The 22850-nt window shown below is 48.9% G+C and overlaps 1 protein-coding gene across 4 annotated transcripts in view; it reads right to left on the bottom strand.

The window, feature by feature from the left end:
• The window catches only part of DAAM1 (dishevelled associated activator of morphogenesis 1), a 95360-nt gene that overhangs the window by 42379 nt on the left and 30131 nt on the right, over window positions 1-22850 (bottom strand). For all 4 annotated transcript variants that reach the window (XM_074583681.1, XM_074583684.1, XM_074583682.1 and 1 more), the window contains 2 exons: window positions 15919-16142; window positions 986-1075 (listed from right to left, as the gene is read on the bottom strand). In XM_074583681.1, the coding sequence (XP_074439782.1) occupies window positions 986-1075; window positions 15919-16101 (273 nt within the window). In that variant the 5' untranslated portion in view covers window positions 16102-16142. The remainder of the gene's footprint in view (window positions 1-985; window positions 1076-15918; window positions 16143-22850) is intronic.

Raw genomic sequence — 22850 nt, 5'->3', positions numbered from 1 at the left:
AGCAAAAGCAAACGAACCAAGAGAGAAAGGTGGCAAGGCAGTCTGCTCCATCCTGGACACACTGAGAGCGCCAGCACCAGCATCTGTGAACTTGCCCACGGGCACCACCCAGGCATTGATTTACCAGCAGAAATACAAACAAACCTCAATTCTTGACCTCTTTCTAAAGCGTGACACAACCAAGCTCAGATGTCAGCGTATCTCAGCATTGGGAAGATGTGCCTGCACGTTTTCAGCTTAAGAAATGTGGCCACAAGGGCAGCACCGCAGAGCGGACACGTCATGCGGGGAGCTCAGCAGAGAGATCAGCGACTCACATCAGCCCTCGCATCAGCGGTATCTCAGTTAAACCCATGAGCCTAGAGCCCTTTATCGCCCCAGGGGTGACACAGCTTTGCCCTAAAAGCAAGCTCTGCACCACCAGGCCAAATCTCTCGCAGGCTGCGCTGCAGGGGCATGGCTTCCCCAGCAGTGCGTTCCATTTGTGCGGTCCTCCAGGGAGAGACGGTGCAAGGACAAAAGAGATGGCCAAGCTTGTTTTATGGCAGCAAACTGGAAACCCAGGAGCGGGGGAGACTTTCGAGCAGGCTGTAACTGGGTGACCAGACATCAGCAGAGAAGAGCAGGGCCATGAGAGATGGTGACTGGAGCAGTGCCTTGCTGCAGCAATGTCAGCCTCGGTGGCTACAGAGCAACACGTGGCCCTGCTTGTGCTGGAATGGATGAGCATGGGGTGGGGGACACCTGTGCAAGTTGTGGGGACACCTCCTCCAGCCTGAATGGCCTTGGGGAGAAAGGCTCTGTGTTTTGGAGACTGAAGACCTTGCTTCCTCAGGGCCACCCCGGGGAACAGATGCATTTCTGCGACACCTCAAATACCACTCGGCATCCCAAGAGAGCTGTGTCCCTCCCCACATCTCCTCTCCACCCTGCATGGCAGGGAAGGGGCTCAGCCCCCCGACCACAATGCTGATGGGTCTCTTACTTTCTTCTTGCTACAGTAGATCTGCCACTTCTTCTCTGCCGGCAGCGCGAACATGGCCTCTCTGTGCTTGTCCGTGAGGTCAAGTTCATCCTGGAAAGGGGAAAAAAAAACATGCAACATGAGTACACAAATGGGTGATGGCATGGACACAACCCCCCACATAAGTGGTGCAAATCAATGTGGGGCCACAGCACAGTGGTGGTCCCGCAGCATCGCCCCGTGACTATTGATTTGTCAGGGCAATGATGCTAATTTTCATCCTGCTGTTGCTGACCTCCCCTTGACTCCTGGGCTACAGCCAGCTGCCAGGAGGACAGGGCTGCAAAGCTCCCTGCCTCATTCCTCACAGACATTGCCTTCATTGCTTTTAAAGGCAGCAAGTGTTTTAGAAAGGACATCCACGAAGCTGTTACAGCTTCCCGCAAGATAGCCTCGCACAGAGGATTGAGAGCTCCAGATGACAGACCACATCTAAGATACACACAGTGAAGAACAATTAAAATAGAACCTTTCTTCTTTACCACCCTAGATAATTGTTTCACCACTGAACATCGAGTGGTCCAGCCCATTTCCATTTCCAACACCATCATATCATCAAAAACCGGGGGCTTTTTTTTGGCTTTTGGTTTGTTTTCCTATAACTAAAAATAGAAAACGCTTTTCCTAATATCTACAGTTCATAAAGAGGTACATCCACTCAATTAAAACTGGACTACCTATTGCCCAACAGAGATAAAGCTGTTTACTGAAACCTTTATTGGTTTATCTGATGTTATTTTAAAGGACACATCCATTTTCAACTTGGAGGCTCGGTTAGCAGCATGCTCTCCAGCAGGATGCCCGAGTATTATCAAAGCCTCGCCACTTCCTAGTGCTAGATGTAGGTCAAAGCTTTTATCAGAGAACTAAATAAAACATTCAGGCAGGGCTGTGAGGCTTGTTGCTAAAGCCAACATTGATCTTACAACCATGGATGTCTCTTAAAATCACCACCACTGATGATAATCCTTGTGCTGGAGGGCTGTTGGTGCAGTGGTGGGTGTGCCGGAGATGCTGCAGGTCGCAGGAGAGCCCTGACATGACCTCCAGCGAACTCATCTCACCCAGCCAGTGGATTTAATTAAGAGGATACCCTTTAAAAATTACACACTTAATTCCAGCAACTAATAAAAGGAAAAAAAAAACCAAACAAAAGAAAGAAACCACATGGAGACCCATTAAAGATTCCCTGCCTGAATAATAATGCTTATCAACCAAAGCTAGCCCCTGACACCCCAATCAAAGGTAAAAGCCCCATGTGGCAAGAGCTGAACAAGATGCCTATGGGTAAAGATGGGTCCCTCCATCAGCAAGCCCACGTGCCATGAAGAAATTCAACTGATCTAATCAAAGCTCATATTGCACTCAGTAGACAAGGAAGGCAGCCTTCAGCTATCTTGTAACCTAAACCCAAGGGCCCTCCAGAGCAACATGCAGCAACAGAGGGTTGCCGGCAGTCCTAACATGTTGGAGAGGCTTATACATCCATTTCAGGTATTAATTTCACTTCCTGATGAAATTACTCCTCGAAAGGAAAGGTGTCATGGAGCTTTTTCCATTACGTATGCATAGAGGAGCTTTGCCTCTTCCTTGACCTTTGCCCCCCCATATCGACTGACTCTTCAAACCACTGTACTCCACAGAGCCGACATTGGCGGAGCTCTGGAAGCAGACTTGCAAGACACTTACAAGAGAAATAAACATGTTGCTGCAACAGAGACTTGGAAAAAAGTGAGGACTGAGAAAGATGAGACGATCTGAGGCACCTCTTCTCCTCCTGCACCCAGGAGGAGAACTAAGCTGACTCCTCCAACGAGCGCCGCTTTCAAACCTCCCCATGGCCTTACAATTTGGGAGGCCAGGGATTCATACCCAGCAACTGATCTCCCCCACAGCCTTGGGCAAGTCTTGACACCCTTCCATGCCTCAAAACTGAAATTGCACTCCATGTTCTTCGCCATTGCCTCCTCAGGCTATGAGATACCCGAGCTCTGCTTCAGCCCTAATTCTGCATGCCTAGAGGTGGCTAACAGGATGACATCTGATGCAGGCACCCGGCTGAAATTCTGCCCATTGGAAAAGTACATCTGGGAGTGTGGGAGACGATGAGGGTCTCCTGATGAATATCTACCTCTGTGGTGAGGGTTTAAGTGAGCACAGGGAAGTGCTTCCACTGTGACCTTGCTTCCCTGACACGTGAATCTGGGATTCAGGCAGGAAAGCACCAGCCATGCACATCTGTACTTGGGACCTTAGAAAAATATTTATTGAAACTTTCAAAATACCCATACCCTAAAAATACAACTTGTGCAAATGCTAAGATTTATTAACCAAGAAAAAAAAAAAATCTAAACTAAGCTGAAGCCTACGCAGGAGCAAGAAGGGATAAAGCAGAAGAACATATTAGGTGCTGGCACTTGACAATGTGCAAACACATCCAAAAAAGGTACAGAAATGCTTCTGAGCCACACAGAGCGCATTTCATTGTGCCCTAGCTCTAACCAGTTCAGTCATCGCAGCCCTGCATCATCCAGTAACACCCGCCTAAGGATGCTTGGGAGAGGTGTTTAAATAAATATTGCAGGGCACCCAGTGAATACGAAAGTCCACATAATCAAATAGTGACTAATGACTGTTATTCTGAGTTGTAGCAGTGACTTGACCATGAAGAGTCAGGTCTTTGCTGGTTTTATGCGCATGGAGAATTCTTGCACCCACCTCCAGCCCTTCGCTTACGCTCACCGATGGCTATCTCAGTACACCTCGGCCCCGAGCAGGCTGCTCAGAAACTGCCCTTCAAAATCCAAAAGATCAAGAGAGGAGAGGAACACCAGCCATTTTCTGGGGGCTCACGGACCACCGTACAAGCGCAGCTCTGACAAACCGATGGCTCGGCGGAGTCGCAGCATGGCAGAGAAGCCGTGTACAACCTCAAACCCATATGCGCCTTCAATTAATAATCATGAGCTTGACAATTAGGTGATTCTAACTGGCAATTAATTTTATAGGCCATTTGCAAGCCATGCACTCCTGACACAGCATGCGATGTTGGTGGCTGTTAAAGAGTGAGAAGATAACTGGTGGCTCAGTGTCCTTCACCCCCCTAGCCCTCACCCCTCACTTCAGCTTCCCCTTTCACAGCTCTACGTCTTCCACCTGGCTGCCTCCCATGGCAGGATCTGCCAACTAGGCTATATATTTTTTTTTAATCGTGTCAAAGGCACGTAAAATAACAGCTTCATTTTGCTACCAAAAGGAAGTCTCTGCCCAGAGTGTTTTTACTGGAACAAGATACGCTACTCTTAAATATTTATCCTGAACAGTTAAACTATTCACCTTTAGATCAGGAAACATGTTTCCACATTAAATCTTTATTCGAATATGATTTTTAAAAAAAATCATAGGGGAGATTTGATTCTCAGCGTGTATTTGCTATTTCTAGGCAGTAAAATACTTCCGTGCAGCTTCCTTTGCTGATGGCTCTCGGCTCAAGCCAAGCAAATCTCCCCCTCTCTCTGAGCACGGCACAGGCTCCAGTGAAGGTGATCCCACACCGTTCTTCACAGCTCAGCACGCTATGAACATGAACCCATGGACCAAAGAAGTTTCTATCAAGTGATCTATACCTTTCCCTTGGAGGACACACAGCGGTGCTCGGCGAGGTACAGACCATGAGAACCTCCCCAAGGGCGGATGTTCCCATGGTCTGTACCTCCCTGAGCTGGCAACTGGGTTGTATGAGGAGCCCAAGCCACTGGAGGTCCTCTGGTCCAACACCCTGATTAAGCAGGACCATGTCCAGATAGCTTTTGAATATCTCCGAGGAGGGAGACTCCACCACCTCTCTGGTTTGCAGCCACTGTAGTAACCAACCACCTCCTGAAGGCAAAGCCAGATCAACCAGAAAAGTGAGGTGCTGCCGCTGGAAGAAGTGTTTAACCCTCCTACCAGAAAGAGCATCAAGTCCAACCCCAGACTCACTGTGTGGTCCTCAGTGCAAGCTCCTGTTCTGCCACTTCACCTATGACATGGTGGACATTTCAATGAGCATCTTCCCTGGGCTGCTAGCCACAGGCTTTAAGGAGGCAACAGCAGGAAGCCAGAAGGATGCTGCAAATCTCTTGACTTCAGAAATGACCTCCAGGATGAGCTCTTGGAGCTGGGCGAGCCTGAGCGCTACCCATCCACAGCTGCAACACGCCAGCACAACCATCACTGGTTCTTCCCCTACATCCCCCAGGTCCTGTGGGCCACCAAACATTCTGCAAGAAGTAGCTGGGGAGTAGAGATGCAATAAGGGACAATACGGGGGTCTGCACCCCCAAAATACCTTCAGAGGTTGTAGGAAAAAAGATGAAAAACTTTTCAGTCTAATGCACCTTTCTGGCTAACAAATCGCATAACTGTAGCACATGGAGCAGACGGTAAAAAATAAGGAGGTCATATCCATTGCCATAATTGAAATAAAAATTAAAATTTGCTGGGTTGTTCTGCGTTCATATATACACACATATGTCTGCATATATATATATCCCTCTCTACACACACACATACACAGAAGGACGTCACCAGGTCAATAAATGACAACATAATAAAGAGCAAGTGAATTTACTACTGATGGATGGATGCAGAGTTTAGAAATTTCTGTGAGACTACAGTACATAAAGGCAAGACCTCCGCATTCTCAAATAAAGCATGAGACATCCAAGATTGCACAAAAAAAAAAAACCCAACAAAAAAGAAAAAATAGAAAGAATGAAACAAGTGGGAACTTTTCGGTAACATTTGGCATTAACTGGTACAGCATGGGAATTAAAAAAAATAAAAAAGGCCTGTTGGAGTCTGCCTCGGCTTCCTTTCTCAGGGGTCATATCACTCTTTCACTCTTTTCCAGGCATTATTCTCCAAGTTCATCAGTTTGACTTATCCCAGAATGCTGCAGTGTCAAGGGAAACGGCAATCAGCATTCTTCTCCCCGTACCTCATCTAATCTTCTTCCGCTGGGCGACGGCACTGCCCGCACGTCCAGCCGGGCAGCTGCCTGCCTGCAGCCGCCAGCCCAGGCTGCGATCTGCACCGGCGTGCAATAAACCTCCACCTCAGAGCTGATCTTACTTAGCTCGTTATTTTCTTTTTAAGCTGTTTTCCTAAAGAAACAGACTTATTACTCAGCGGCTGTTACAGCGCAAACAACCACCGCTTGAAACACGTCCTGCACCATGGGAGGAGCTTCTCTATCTGTGACATTTATTTAGGTGATTACAATTCTCGACGCATGCAGATTTATCTTAGGTGGGTTTTTTTTGTAAATAGGAAGGTAGTGAATGGAGTCTTTTATTTTTAGTATTAGTGATAAAAATACCTCCTCCCTAGCACACATCTTTTCAGAAATAGTACCCTGAGAACTTAAAAATGATGCCTCAGAGAAACAGACCCCGGCCAATATTATCACTGTACATTTTTAATTTACCCATAACAACCTGCAGCTGGAATTACAGAACAGGAACAAAACTCAACTATTCATATTTCTTAATGAATAAGCATAACACATAGGAGATTTTTATTAATTTTGCCTTTATAATGTAATGAATTTTTTGAATAAAGGAAATTGCTTACAGCAAGGGAATGAGTAGCAGCAACAAGGAATAATGTGTTAACACTTCAAAGTGCTTGTGCCTAGTCAGCCTCCTCCCACATAAAATTTTTAGTCCCAGACTGGAAGAGGAAAGACCTCAATCCACCCTGCTCTGCAGCTTTACGTTATCGATCTGAATGCACAGGACAGACGTAAATAAAATATGTATTCCTTTCTTCTTCTGCAGGAAAGATTACAGCCATCAATAGATGATTTAGCTCCTCAATAAATCCTAGCTGCAGCTGCTTCATGTTTCCATCAGTTCAAATACCTAACTGAGGCAGATAGCATGTACTGCTTTAATATTTTTTAATTTAATTCATTATTTTAATAGGCTAAAGGTTTTAAAGGTGTTCATATCTAATGTTAATTTATTTTAAGAGAGAAGTATCTACTTAGCTTTCTCAAACTTTTTTTTTTTGTGTAATATATGTTTATAACCACATAAATACTTTTTTTTTATTTATTGAGCTTGACTTTCTGTGACCTTTTCGCTGACATTATCTGGAAAACCCTTCTCCCATTTTAATTAAACACAGGGTACTTTTATAGCCTGAGTTATTGATCTACGCAGTTTTACCCTGGAGAGCACCCTCAGATCTAGAAGCCCTGCAGGTGGATCACCAGCACACTTCTTCCACAGAATTGTACATAAACCCCAAGGAAAAAAAGAAAAAAAAAAAAGATGTATTGGCCCATTATTTACTACTGTGATCACTAAAGTTGATTAAATTCAAGTTAACCACAGCTGGGCTTGACTGTCCTTTGGTAGGTTCACCTCGTTCTATGATACAGCACAGCTTGAAAACAAATAAGAGGAGGTTTCGGATGTGGATCTCCCACCTATTTATGGACCTAAAGAGGCAGCTCTCTTTTCAATCTCTTTTTGTATACCACCTCCACTGCTGGCATCCCTGAGAGCTACTGAAGTTGGAAGGCAAGCTAATGAATGGGTCAAGTGTGGCTTCAGATGTCCCTTGCCCGATAGGGATGCTCACTTCGAAAAGCTGTGCATGGTTGGTCTGGGGCTAAAACCCACCACGGTTTCCGCAGATAACACCCTGGGAAGGGCCTCAAAAAGGGGCTGGATGGGAATTAGCGGCTGCAAAGCCCCAAGCCAACTCGATTCTGAAAGCTTCCCAAGATTTACCACTCTGTGCATGGGACCCAAAGGATGTGGCCGAGGGAAGCAGGAGCCAGTTACAGACTGACGCTGATGGGCAACATAAGATGGAAAGAGGCTCCTTGCATACCCATGTCTTGGGTGGGACGAGTGGTCCTCATTTCCCCACAACTCTGGCTGTGGTCACACCTGGCATCGTAAGGTGATTTTTAAGAACTTGAGCAGGTGCAAAGCAGAGAGTCACCCTGTGAGGAGTGAATTTGTGACTGAGGTCTGACATACAGCGAGACACCTAGCACAAGCAGGCACCAGATGGGCTTATAGATGTTAGGTGTTGTTGGGGAGGGGAAGCTGATCCCCATAAATAATAGTATTGACTTGAACACTGGAGTCAGTGGGAATTAAGGCCGCTGGGCGCTCAAACAGGATCCTGCCCATGGGGCTGCAGAAAGCTTCAGCTGCCAAAAGCCAACCTCAGTGATGCTTGCATGCCAAGGAACAGCCAGACTCTGCCGGCAACAGATACTACAGCAGTATGAACAGCTTTCATTTGCTTTCATTGCAAAAGGATACAAGGCAGGCCCGGGCTATTCCCAGCAGGAACGATTCCTGCTGAAGTCGGTGATAAGGCACAACCCACGTGCTGCTCAATCCTGCCCGTAACTCCAACAACACCACCCAACCACCAAGAAATTAGGAAGGAGAAGACCGCTGCTGGAGCAGATGCCTCATCCAGTGAGGCTGCTACCCTCCATGCTGACCTGTGCCGGAAACACTTGGAGCCAAAACACAAACCAAAAACCTAAATGCCCCAATTAAGGTCACCAATGCGTCACCGAATGACCTGCCCAGGCATCTCCCAGGGATGTAGCCTCCTCTTTTGTGAAGTGCAAAGTGGAAAGCATTTAACAAGTAGATCACATAATTTTTCCACTTCAGCTGTACTTCTCCTGGAAACAAAGAGGTTTCTTATGTGCTCTCTGCCTTCATCTGGGGTTCACATTGTGCTGTAACTTCGCTCCTTTGTAAAATTACGGGTCGGGAACAGCATGGTTTTGGGGCAAGGCCCCATGCTAGTTTGCAGCTGTAACAGATATTGCAATTACATGAATGCTGAAAAGCTGAAATACAGCGTTCCTCGGCAGAAAATCCTTATTTTCTCACCGAGTAGGTCTGTGACTTCTATAGAGATGCTTATTTATCGAAACACGTGTTTAAGAGGGTGTAACGCCACAAGGTGACAAAAACAAGTGCTGTGAGCGGCAGGCTGCGATGAGAGCATGGCAGGTCCAGGCTGTTTGCATCTAATGAGCAGAACCTGGGCAATCCCAGGTAAAAGCGTCCACATGGTTCCCTGCAGAGTGAATTTAGAAGCAGACGTTACCAAATCACTTGGGTTTTTTCCTTAAAAGTGATTAATAAGGCTCAAGGGAGCTTGGTCTTGGGAGACGGTGGCAGGACGGAGTCAGGAGTCCCGTGCTGCGTGTCTGGCCCTGGACAGACTCTGCAGAAAAGAGTGTTTTGCCCAGGACACAAGGGCTATTGCAATAATATTTTTTCTGGATACCAACTGCATGCTTTTCTTTGCAGATATAGGGGAAAATGGCTTCAGGTACCATTCAGTGGCTCCCAAACCCCTGAAGTCCTTAATGCTGCATAGACCAGACAGCAAAAAACGACAGCTGACCTGCAAGCATGAAATGCAAAGCTTGGCTTTGCAGCTGATCCCTCAGCTGCTACTTAAAAGGCACATTGTTTTGCAAGGCCCAAAACCTCCTACTTTCTCCTTATTGGATTAGAAACCGGGGGAAATTCACATTACTTAAGTTCCTAAGTTAAACCGGATATTGCTAGCGATGAGTTCCCAACCCAGTGCTGACATTAACACATAACAGCACTCACACTGACGGCACCACTGCCTTCTCCTTACATTGGGGTTGCCCTCCGCTGCCCATTTGAGCAGCATATAAAATAGCAATCACCCCAGCACGCCGAGAGGGCGGGAAGGCACAGCTCTGCGGGACAGTTATGCATGGAGCATCTTACCCAAGCACCCCACATCATGAGCCACAGATTGATCGCTCACCACAAAGCAGTTCAAAGGCAACACAGCATTAATCTCTGTGACGGGGGATACTCTCTCCTAACAGATAGCATCCAAAGAGCAGCTCTGATGAAATGCATTGGTTGGCCCAAGTACGGCAAAATCAAATGCTGTGATAAATCTCATAAGCTGCCAGAGACCTTTTCTTTGTTCCCCAGGCTCCCGAGTTTCCACTACTTCAGAAAGCAGCAGGGAGGGATGGAGCAGCCTTCCATGATGTGGGAGAGGAAGGCTTAAAGCCCAGCACTTGGGAGACCGTCTGTGAGTATCTCCCCTCCAGCAGATCCCGGTGAAGGCAGTCACCAACACTGTGCAATGCCAGTGGCCAAGGGTCTGGGTCCGTACTGAGCCCGGGGGGCTGAGGACACTGCACAGCCACCAGCCACTCGCCTCCTGGCATCACCTCCCCGGGTGTCTAAGACCTGCTGGCTGATGGAGTCTGGGCAGAGGGACCCAGAGAAGGTTACCTGCTACAGTTTCATAGGCTAAAATTGTGATGCTGCGCATCACGGGCAGGGCACTGGGCTAGATGGAGGCTGCTCTAATTTCTTCCACATCACTAATGACGAGTTGGAGGTGAAAAGTCTGAGAGGCCCCATCAGCACCAGTAACTGGAATTTCTGCAAAGCCCAGGTATTCGGGAGGACAAGCTTTGAGGGGCAGCCAGCATCTCCTCTGAGCCTGTCCCTCCGCTGGCAGGGACGCAAGGCTGGGAGCAAGGTTTGGGACCAGGTAGAGGCAGCACCTCATGCTCTAGGGGCAAGCAACGCCACGATAGACCTGGCAGCTCCTCTGACCTTGCCAGGCGGTCTGAGGAGCTGCTGGAGCACCATTCTTGTACTGCTGGGATGGAGACACTGCTGCGGCCCACCCCACTAGGAGAAGAGCCAGCGAGGGGTCCTGTGTCATGCTGGGGCTCCCGCTGCTCTCTCCAGACCAAGCTGTTCAATCCCCCTGTGCCTCCACCCCCGGCCTGGCGCACATCCCGCAGGGCCGATGCACACCACCACACACAGAGCATTTCATTGCAAACCTCAGAGTGACAAGGAGTGTTAAGCAGATATAAAGGACATCAGTCATTTACCCATCTGGTCGAAAGTCTAGTTGCTGGCAGAAAATAGAGGATTGTTACAGCAAGATCTACCATATGGCACCATTATGTGGAGCTTTGCAAGTGCTTTCTCTGAGTGTGCAAGCAAGATTTCAGCCTTTGAAGAAATGCTGTATTGTTAGCCTGGATACGCAGGAGCTTCCTGAAAGAAGCCATGGCAGATGGCACAGCTTTGTTCTCTTGGTTTGTAGGCAGCTCCTGCAGCCCCAGACATTCCCCTTCGTGGGGCTGAGCAGTCCCATGGCACAGCGATCCTCCTGATGTGTCCTATAGGAGGACCAATGCCTCCTGAAACTCCTTAAATCTGATGGATGTTGCCTGGTGGGTACCACTCCACTGCATGAGCCCCGGGAATCAAACTCTGCCGACCCAAGCTGCTGGGATGCACCGATGTCGATGAAAGGAGAGCTGTGCGAAACTGAAAAGCCTTGCCCCAGCCAAGGGAGCTGCAAATTAGTACATCTTCCGGAAATAGCCCGCTTTTGTCTGCACCTCCCTGCCAGCACCTGCTCCTCCCTGGGTGGCTGAGCCTGAGCCCCGGCAGGAGAGTGGACAAAGAAAAGCCTTTCAGACGGGGCCAGTGCCCACTTGAGCGACATCCCAACAATACCCTGATGAAAACCTATTCAACCCAGGCGGGGGGAAAGGAAGGGAAAAGGAAAAGGTCCCTCCAGGAGGAAGCAGTGATCCGTCATTGACCACAGCAACATCTGCATCTGCCCTGAGCAGGCTCCTGCCTGCTGCGTACTGCTGGCTGGGACAGGGCACACTGTCCCTGCAGCCCAGGGTGAACATGGGGCATTTCTCACAGGTTGATTGCTCCTGTTTGTGCCCAGGCAAACAAAAAAGAAAAAATTTCCTGTTTCTCTGTTCCTCCTGAGAAACACTAGCACGGCCATAAAATAAAACCCTAACTATTTAACTATTCTCTTTAAGTATTCCATCTAAAATCTGAAGTGTCCATATAACACATAGCAGCCCATGAAACACACACCAGGAGTGCAGATCAAGCCTTTAGCCGATCTTGAAGTCAGCTGCTCCAAGTCCCTCTGCAGCTCAGGCCCTCGTCCTTGGCCGCTGGCATGGGACAGTCACTGATTTCTCACGCTACAGATGTTCCCTGACTCAGGCAGACCTGCACACTTAAAACCACCCAAAACCCAGAGAATATTTTGTGGGATGGCTCCAAAAAGAAAGAGGCTTTGCCCTTTGATGTAGGCAGCAGGCTGGGATCTGCAGAGCAGGGACCCTGCCAGATTGTTGGTCTCTGTGGGAGGACTGTCCACCCTGCAAACTCACTGCTGCAACGTCCCCAAAGATGTTGCCTGTCCCAGGCCTGAAATCTTCCACCCCTGCCACTCCAAGTCCCTGAAGGGAACAAATGGGGTAGAAAAGTCACTACTAAGCTGCAAGAGAAGAGCTGGCCGAGGACCAACCCGAGCTGTCAAAGCCTCCAGATCCCCTCCAACGCCTTTGACTTCCCTCAACCCAATAGACTGAGGCGACCGAGGACTTTGGAGGGAACCCTGGTCCCACAGAGCGGGCACAAGCCATCCCACCCTGGACGGTGGGGCGTGACAGGCTGGGTGGCATCAGGCTCCCGTAGGCATAAAATTCATCCCAGCGCCTCTGAGTGCTTTCTCTGTCTCTCTTCCAAATGTTACACAGTGGGTTTATACAGAAACAGTGGGACACTTTCCAAACCATTTAACTAATGCTGAAATTTAATACCCGACACCAACAGGTTACTGAGAACAAGAAGGAGCTGTTGTAATGGAGGAGGGTTGGGATTTGCAACTTCACTCCCCTGAATGGGAATCTGCCCTCTTGTGCCGGTGGGGCAGAACTTGTCTTCCCCTTCCCTCCCACCTGGCACTGGCTTGGGTTGAGATCTCCTGATGTTTTTTTTTGGGGAGCCAGGGGGTTGCAGCTGCTTGCATGGGAACACGGTGGGCACCTGCTGTTCCCCTCTCTCTATGACTTCAGTCACCAGGGAGCCAGCATGGCTCCTGCTGCCAGCATGCCATGGAGCAGCATCTGCCTCAGAGCCTTATTCTCACCCTTGGTTAGGGGAAAAAAACCCAAAATCTTGGCAGCACAGAGCAAGGGATAGAGAGCAGAAGGGCCATACCAGGGCATGCCCTGGGTCCAGCTTGGCCCTGGGAGCACTGCTGGGCTCCTGCTTCACTGCACATACAGCGGTTCCCTGCGGCACAGCCTCTGCACAAAGAATCTGGCTGAATTTGGGGGAGATTCTTTGAAAATCCTGGGCTGAGATGAAGTGCCACAGTCTTGGTGGGGCTCCAGCACATGAACCTCCATAGGTGCCTCCTTCAGCCTGGCTGGTGATGCTGAGCTTCAGCACAGCAAGCCCTTAACACCACCTTTGGCTGGGGCATGGAGAGGGTTTTCCCCAGGAAAGAATTTCCCTAGGAAAATCTGATTTGGCAAAATAATCAGTAGAAAAAAAACGTGGAACAGTGACAGTTACTCCACCTGAACAAACCAAATCCAGCTGGCGGTGTTTTGCAGGACTGCTGCAAGAAGAGTCCTGCTGCAGGGACATCTTGTTCCCACCGAGCCATGTGGGTGTCCCAGTCTGCCTTCTCATCCGGCTCATGGAGAAGGACGTCTGGGCAAAACTGGCTGTCATAATACAACCTGAAGCTCTCCTCTACCAAGTGGCCTAGCTCACCAAAACCATGCTGCCTGTCATCTAATGGGTCATGCTATACCATGAGGTGTGACCGATCAGCGTCACAACTCCCAGCTCCCTCTACCCATCAAAGCACCGTAGAGAAATTCCATTTCACTGATGACTCAACTCCAAGTGAAGCACTCTGGACCCATCCAGCAAACCCCACCAAAATTTTTTTGCTTTTTTTTTTGATCCATGTTTTTTAGAGTTTTGGTATAGAGGAATAAAGAAACAATATTAGAGAAACAATATTTTAGAGACCACTTGGCCAATCGGGACATCCATAAGTCCATGGGCCCTGATGAGATGCACCCACAAGTGCTGAGAGAGCTGGCAGATATTATTGCTTGTCCACTCTCCATCATCTTTGAAAAGTCATGGAGGACAGGAGAGGTGCCTGCGGACTGGAGGAAGGCCAATATCACTCCAGTCTTCAAAAAAGGCAGGAAGGAGGACCCAGGGAACTACAGACCGGTTAGTCTTACCTCCATCCCTGGGAAGGTAATGGAGCGACTTGTTCTGGATGTCATATCCAAGCACGTTCAAGAGCAGGAAGTTATTGGAAGTGGTCACCACGGATTTACCAAGGGTAAATCACACTTGACCAAGCTCGTAGCCTTCTATGATGTTATAACTGGTTGGCTAGATGACGGCAGAGCAGCAGATGTCATCTACCTTGACTTCAGCAAGGCTTTTAACACTGTCTCTCATAACATCCTCCTTAGCAAACTGAGGAAGCGTGGACTAGACGAGGGGACAGTGAGGTGGACTGAGAGCTGGCTGTGTGCCAGGACTCCGAGGGTTGTGATTAATGGAGCTGGGTCGAGTTGGAGGCCTGTAACCAGTGGTGTCCCTCAAGGGTCAATACTTGGACCAGTATTGTTTAACGTATTCATCAACGACCTGGACGAGAGGACAGAGTGTATGCTCAGCAAGTTTGCTGATGATGCCAAAGTGGGTGGGGTGGCTGACACCCCAGAGGGCTGTGCTGCCATCCAGCGTGACCTGGACAGGCTGGAGAGCTGGGCAGAGAAGAACCTAATGAGGTTCAACAAGGACAGGTGTAGGGTCCTGCACCTGGGGAGGAAGAATGTCAGGCACCAGTATAGGTTAGGGGTGGACCTGCTGGAAAGCAGCTCTGAAGAAAAGGATCTGGGGATCTTGGTAGACAGTAAATTATCCATGAGCCAGCAATGTGCCCTTGTCGCCAAGAAGGCCAATGGAATTCTGGGCTGCACAGGGAGGAGTGTGTCCAGCAGGTCAAGGGAGGTCATTCTCCCCCTCTACTCTGCACTGGTGAGGCCACAACTGGAATACTGTGCCCAGCTCTGGGCGCTCCAGTTCAAGAGAGACAGGGAACTACTGGAGAGAGTCCAGCGTAAGGCAACAAAGATGATTGAGGGATTGGAGCATCTCCCTTATGAGGAAAGGCTGAGAGAGCTGGGACTCTTTAGCCTGGAGAAGAGAAGGCTGAGGGGAGACCTTATCAACGCTTACAAGTATCTAAAGGGTGGGTTTAAGGAGGATGGAGCCAGACTCTTTTCAGTGGTTCCCAGTAACAGGACGAGGGGTAACGGGCACAAACTGGAACACAGGAAGTCCCGATCAAACATGAGGAAAAACTTCTTTACGGTGAGGGTGACAGAGCACTGGAACAGGCTGCCCAGGGAGGTTGTGGAGTCCCCTTCTCTGGAGACTTTCAAGACCTGCCTGGATGCAGTTCTGAGTGATGTGTTCTGGGCAATCCTGCTTTAGCAGGGGAGATGGACTAGATGATGCCTAGAGGTCCCTTCCAACTCTGAAAAATTCCGTGATTCCATGAATATCCTGACTCTCCAAATCTCAATTTAGCCCACACCCAATGATTTCTGCAAAGCAGAGTGCCCAACAAGTACAGTCACTTTGCACCAAGGGGACAATTTACTTTACCGGGTTGGACACCCCTGTACCACTCCAGAGGTGCACAAAGCCAGACCAGCTCCCAAGCCCTGCTCTAAGAAATCAAGACTTTCTAAGGAGAGGAAAACAAATCACACCAAACTGGCAGGATTTCAGAACGGAACAGAGCTCAAAGTTCAGTGCAAAGCCGCTCCCAACAGCAGCCCCTGACGCTCCCTTCACACCAAAGCTGGCCTCAAAATTCAAAACAAGCCTGGGGAGACGAGAAAGAGGGAAACAGAAAAAGAGGGGAAAAAGGAAAAACATAAAAAGCACCCTACTTACCACCAGCTCGGTGAACATAACGTCCAGCTCCTCCACCGGTGGCATGGGCAGCGCCGGCTCCATGGTCTGCAGGGCAAAGCTGCTGTCATTGCGCAGCCGGTATGTGATCTCAGGGTGGTCGCTGCTGCGAAAGCAGCAGAAGATGAAGGAGATCCCCCGACCGCTCCTCTTCCTTGGGGCCATGGCCAAAATCCTCTGCGTCCCTCCCTTCTGGGCACTAGATCCTGAGGGGAAGAGAAGAGAGGAGGCTCGAGCAGCTGTCCTGCAGTGCTGCGCTCCCGTCCTGCCGAGAGGAGGAGGAATCAAAGCCACCCACGCGCTCGGCGCAGAGGGGAAGACTGGGGACGGTTTATCTGCCAAATATTTCTGCTCACATTTGACGTTTATGGTCCTGGCAACCTTGATGACCATGTGAATTAAAAAGAAGCATTTGCTTTGCCTTGTGCCGAAGGTGGCAGCAGCAGGAGGACACGGTACCGTCCCTATGGGGAGTGGGGTCCTGGATCCTGGACACCTCCCCCCAACTGCTGCAAATCTCAGCAAAACCCTGCTGACCTCCCCATGCTGTGGAAGTCAGGCCAGCCCTGGTCTCAGTCAGGCCAGAGGTATGGCAAAGATTGGAGGCTGCTGCCAGGAACGGCTGGATATGCCCAGGACCACCAGATACATGGTCCCCAGAATGGATGAATTGGTACTCAAAGACCTCAAGTGGCCCAGGATACCCTGAGCCGCAGATGGCAGCAGAGCTGTGAAAATATTCTATATTATCACTCCAGCTCTTAAACATGTCCCTAAACATCCATCGGCAACCACCGGTTAGGCAGCAGTTTTTCATGGGAAGTTTTACTTGGCTTTAATTAGATAAACCCTACTTCAAATTCCAGTAAATATTTACAAGATGTGATTTCAGCTGATAAAACTCACATGGTGCCAGTAGCTCAGACCTTCCTACGCAGTGGCTTATGCGGGGCATTGCTTGCATCAGTGGTCACTTGGGTTTTGCTGATTTCTGAAGGTCGGATTGGGAGCAAAGCTCAGGGCAGGCAATGTGTCTTGCTCAACCAATAACGGCAAGGCAGGCAAATATTGCCCCAAAATTGGGACTGTCAAGTCAACGATACAAGAGAAGGGCCACCTACAAGGAATGTGGACAGCAGAGAAACACCCTAACCAGCAAAGTCAAGAATTTTTAAAAAGCCTAAACATTTGTCTTATAAAGCCACACACCCACACATTTTATCTCTGTGCAACAAGATGCTGAGATGTTAAGAGACAGGACAAACAGCCAAGGTTAATGCAGAAGGTTGAAATATAGATGACTCAGATTTATCAACAAAGCTATGAAGAGACTTGGGAAAAAAGGTCAGCAGTTGGAGAGAAGCGTCTGATCTCCCAGAGCCAGTCATTTGGATTTATACACCCAAATAAACAGCTGCCATGCCCTATAGAGAGCCAGCATCAGAGGCAGGTTGGGGGCAGACCTGGGGTCGGACCCTGCACCACCGCTTGCATGGCAAATGCTGCCCTCCCAAAATAGGGACCTTACAGAAAATTCAGGCTCTACCCACATTACTTTAACAGAGGACTTGACCCTTGAAATCGTCTTCGATTGCATAATTTTGGCACACGGTGTAATCGTCTGCTGAACCATGAGCAATGGGAAACAGCTATTGGGTCTTCATGGGGAATAATCCCAGGCTGTGAAACTGCTCTGTGCCCAGTCTGGAGGGCCGCCCCCCTCACTGAAGAGAGCCAAATCTCATTTCACATTTAGCTTCTTGGATTTAGAAAAATGCAGCCACTGGAGAAATTTCAGCTGCTGTGAAAGCTCTCTCATCGCAGCTTCCCAGCAGCCCACACCATGGCAAATCCATTAGCAGCCTGCTGGCATCTCTTCCATGTTAGGAGGGGTTTTGGATCTGCTGGGGAATTTCTTTCCTAAAGGAGGGAGGGAAACAAAAAAAACCAAAGACACACAGCCCTCTGTCACCTCCAACACAGAGGAGAATGTTGCAGGTTTGGGTTTTGAAAAGCCACGAGGAGCAGGGTGCAGAGGGAGATGCTGGTGGCTGCCCAGCACTTTGAGCCTGGCATGGGAGCTCTGTCTGGACCCGCACGTCCTCAGCTGTGCGAAGTTTGGTTGCTTGGTCAATACCACTCCATGGGTACAGACATGCTGTGCCCAGAGCAGGACCTCATCCTGCTCCTGCAGTTAGTCTGGAGCAAATGAACCCATTCTCTTCTTCCATGGGTCAATTTCCATCCCCTTTTCAATATCACATCAATCTAATCCTTGAAACCTGCTGCTACATACAACCTCTGACTCGGGCTTGCAAAGATGTACAGAAAGCTTTTACCAGAACGACAGCCGCTATTCAGAGATACGTGCTCCTGACGACGTTTTATGAGGAATTTGAATGACAGACCAAAAGGAAAGACTTTATTTTGGGTTTTAAAGCAGACAGGCATGTAGCAACCAAGACAAGGTATTTTTGAGCTGCTTCCAGCTCTGGAGCTATTGAGGTTCCTCATTTTCATCTATAAACAATTAAAAAAACCAAACCACCCTATAGTGTAGGCTGAAGAGGCTGCAGGTTATTAGCAACCAAGGCTAAAAAAAGTTAGAGAGAATATGTTAGCTACCAGGCAAATAGCATTAAACCTTCAGAAGGCTGATGAATATTCATTGACAAGATGAATCAAAATCAAAATGTGGCTCCCTGGCAGCTCATCAGGAGCTACAGACAGTGCAGATTACATTGTTAGAACAAAGTCCAGCTACGCAGCCTTCTCCTTCCCCACAAATCCTACAGAAATCGGTTATTCAAGGAGAAAAAATAACAGCCCCTGGCAACCCGTAGGCTTACATTAAGGACAGCAGAAAGGACTAGCTCCACGCAGCATCACATGTTAAGTGCGCTGCACCCACCTCTCCTTTATACCTCTGAGCACTAATTAGATCAATAAATTTAAGTCAGATTGTGATCTAATGGTGCCTTCTGGCCTTTGCTATTGGGTGGGCCAGAATAAATTAAGCACAGAGCCAGGGAAGATAGGATGGGAAGGGTCATTGAGGGAACTTCCAGACAAACCCCAAATCCCAAGGAAGGACTGATGGGGCTGAATCATTCACAAACAACTTCACTTTCACAGAAGCAGGGGTGGAAATGTGTGTGCGATGGGCTCAGCCTGAAAGGCCACAGAGAGGGGGAGGACGAGGAGGAGGAAGAGAAGTAGTAGCTTAGCCCAAGTGTGCCACTAGGACCGACCGGGGTCCTCATGCAGGACAGAGGCCATGGGCTGCAGCTCAGCGATACACAGAGATAAGCACTCTTGTTTTTCCCAGCCCTAAAAAAACCCCACCAAGCCTCCATTGCCCTGAGCAGTGCTTAAATGAAATCAGTCATTAGGAGAAAATTGGACCCCGGTGTCGCTTCCGCCTTTGCTTTAAGGAAAGGAGAGCCGCAATTATCGCTTGCATATTCAAGAGCCTCCTCGGCAAGCTAAATTAGCCCGCGTGGAGCAACATGCTGCCAAAGCCTATCTGTGACCGATACCTCAACAAACTGGTTTAAAGCCAGCACCAGTATTGCAGCATTGCAGTCTGCAGCCTAAAAATACCCAGCAAGGGTACAAACACATGTAAAGGAGCGTGCATGCTCCCCTTCACACCCTCCTCCAAACCCGCCCAGAAGCTAGGAGCTAAATCCTCAAATGTGAATATTGGATTGTTGTTTTTCTGGCTCCTCTCCCATTCCATCCCAAAACAAGGATGCAAGATCCTGAGTGAGCTCTTTCTCAATGTGGAGCTTTATTTCAGTGCATTGCACAAGGGGAGAGTATTTTTGTGCAAGTGCAGTAACGCTCACTGACCATCTCTCACAAGCCCTGACCGATTTCAGCATCTTAGGCCACACCAAGCTTTCCCTCCCCCAACCCCGCAGAGTTTCAGTGCAACGCGGGATGCTTCCAACCAACAGAAATCTGGCTCTCTTCCGTCTCTGCAAAGTGACCTCCTTGGCTGGTGGTGGCTGAGAGGCACTTGGTCTTGGCAGGCAGTTTTGGAAGATACTGTCACCCCCAGCTAGTGCTAGAGCTGGGTCTCCTGGACTACTTTTTACAGCACATAGAAGGCAGAAATTTGGCATCCCACACATCGCACCCTAAGCCTGTCCCACCCCACCGCTGAGCAATGGCGCACTCTCCCTTGGTGCTTCTCCCCATGCATATAACACCCAGCGCACGGTGCGGTGCACATCAAACCTGCTAATTACTTTGCATCTTTTTTTTTTTAAACAAACAATTTTAGACCATTTTCTTCCCACTGTAAGTTGAGTCCAGACCTCCATAGCAATAAAAGCTAGATGCTCCCATGGCATTTTTCAGACCAGCTGTATGTTTGAGGCATCCCCTGAGAAACAGCAAAGCCTTCCCTGGACACAAGACAGCCAGCACACTCCTTGGCCTCGTCCGCTAACCCGACCACTCCTCAGGTTCAGGATTGTGAGCCCTCCAAAATGTGTGTGGTGCTCTGCCCAGCTGATCAGGCGGCAGCATTCACACTCATCCCTCTCAAGAGTGAGAAGTGCTGTTCCGTTTCACATTTGCACCAAAGCCAGTGCAGAGAAACCCTTTTTAAAGGGGGGGATCCAAGTACTATTTGATTTTAAAAATAAAAGCTTGAAATTGAGCCCTTGTGAATGAAAAGCCCAGAAATAGGATTGCATTCCCCTAAGCAGGAGCCACCTTCCCTCCAACATAGAAGCCCAGAGGACCTGAACCCATCACCAGCACCTCCAGCATGGACCCTGTGCTGAGCATGGTGCCAGCATACCCAGCACAGCCATTCCTGTTAAAAGCAACCAGGATGATTTTTTGGTCACAAGCTCCCATGACAATTTCCAAAAACCACTTTCTCCAGTGTAAAGCTGTTTTCACATACAGGCTGGGAATGTGTGTGTTTGGTGGAAATCCATGCATGTGGACAGGAGGGGGAAAAAAGCCAAAACACTTGGCAGCTTTAAACTGTTTGACAAATGCCTTTCCCCCTCCATCCACCTGTGAAATGGCAGCCGCAGAAGAGGATGGGGACAGAACCCTTCCCATGATTCCTCAGGAAAATCAGCTGGCAGGAGAAGCCTGACTCATTGCTAAATCACAAGAGCCATAATTCTTAGTGTAAGCAAATCTCATAGACTTGGGTTTCTTGTATTTATAAATACATCTCTCAAATCCTGAATTACCCCAGATCCTCCTCCCCCTCCCCAGAAATCCTATGATACTCCATAAATCCAATGAAGAGGGGTTTGCATGTCCAAATCTTGCTCACGCTGCCCAGTACCCAAAGGATGCTGACAGGGGCTGGCTGCAGTCGCAGGCTCTCAGCTCGCTCCTGGAAAGCCCCACCTGCCAGCACCCACACAACCCCAATGTTCACCCAAAATGTGTTGACTCCTCTTTGTATTCTTTCCTTTTATTGGGGCATTCATCACACCCGAAGCATACATCTGGGCCTGCTGTCCCACAAGAAAACATTCTGCTCTGCTCAAGGGCAGATGAGATCCGGAGGCTCGATGGTGAAATTCAGGGTGCCGCAAGAAAAATCAAACCAGTTCCTTCACAGCGTCAGTAAACACTTATATGTTTACCAGTGAGGAAAAAAAGTAGTTTCATAAATTTGTAACACACTAGAAAAAGCCCTCCTTTTTCCATCTAAGCAAAATTTACACCTACTGCAAGCAATGAAAGTGCTGGGAGAGATTTTTTTGCATGTGTCTGCATGGAGCTCTCCTATCTAGAGGTGTTAATGATGCTACCCAGGAGAAAGAGCAACCACCTCCACCACACTGCAAGAATATCACAGCTCGGCTTGGAAGTTGCCTCTCCAGCGCGCAAGCGAGCTCCCTGCCAAGGGAAGCACACATGCTGTTGACTCTGCAATCCAGTTTTCGGGGGGAAGAGTGTGGCGCACAGCAGGGTGAGATGAGATCTGTCTTAGCACTCTCCGACTGAAATCAATCCTCAGAGCAGCGCCGCTTGGTTTGGCAAGCCAGCAAAAATCCAGAGCACAGGATGGTTGCCAGTGTGTTGCAGGACCGCGTCTGTCCCAGAACATGGAGATAAGCTTGGGTCCAAGGAGAAGATGCTGAGGGCTTGCAGCATCCACCCTCCACAGCAGGAGCTGCCCCGGGGATCCCCACACATCCCTTTATCCCTCCTGCAGTTGCAGAGACCAGCACAGCTCAGTGCACAGATGAATCCAACTAGGGAAGATGCTGCTGGAGCAAAACTTTTTTTTTTAGTTTTTGAAGATTAAAAACCAAACCTTGCTGGAAGTTTCTCAGTTAGCTAGATGGTAAGCGGCGCAGTAACACTGAAGGAGGTCACGAGTTCTCCACTAAAAAGGTAAACTTAATCGGTGACGAGCTGAGCGCTGCCGTCAGATTCTCTAAACCACTACAGACTGCTTCATACGGGAGCTTCAGCAGACCAGCTTGGGCAAATGCCATTTACTTAAGGAACAAGGACAACAAGCATGGAATTGCAGACAAGACCCAGCCTGGGAACCTATATAAATACATATATATATATATATATATTCCTTAATACTCACTGGGGTGCCAAACGACTCAATGCTACAAACACACACGTGCTTTTTTTCCAGCAGCCAGACGGATTTGTGGTCCTTTTGCAGGAGCAAACCAAAAAGCTGGGTGGGTTGGTGGTGGGAGGAAGAAAGAGTTTTCAAGTCACATGTTGCTCCCTTAAATGCCCTCAATCATTTGCATCCTGAAACCTAGGCACAAACTTGTCGGAGGTGGGTTAAGCCCAAGAGACTTCCTTGGAAGACAGAGGGAGGTGGAGGCTGCGAAGGAGGCGGGGGGAGCTTGCCAGGAAGGATATTGCAGCATCCCCTTGCCCTCCCCGTGCCC

This window comes from Larus michahellis, chromosome 4 (genome assembly GCF_964199755.1).
Source record: "Larus michahellis chromosome 4, bLarMic1.1, whole genome shotgun sequence".
Classification (NCBI taxonomy): Eukaryota; Metazoa; Chordata; class Aves; order Charadriiformes; family Laridae; genus Larus; species Larus michahellis.
Note: the sequence above shows the minus strand (reverse complement) of the source record. Positions and strands in the feature narration are given on the sequence as shown.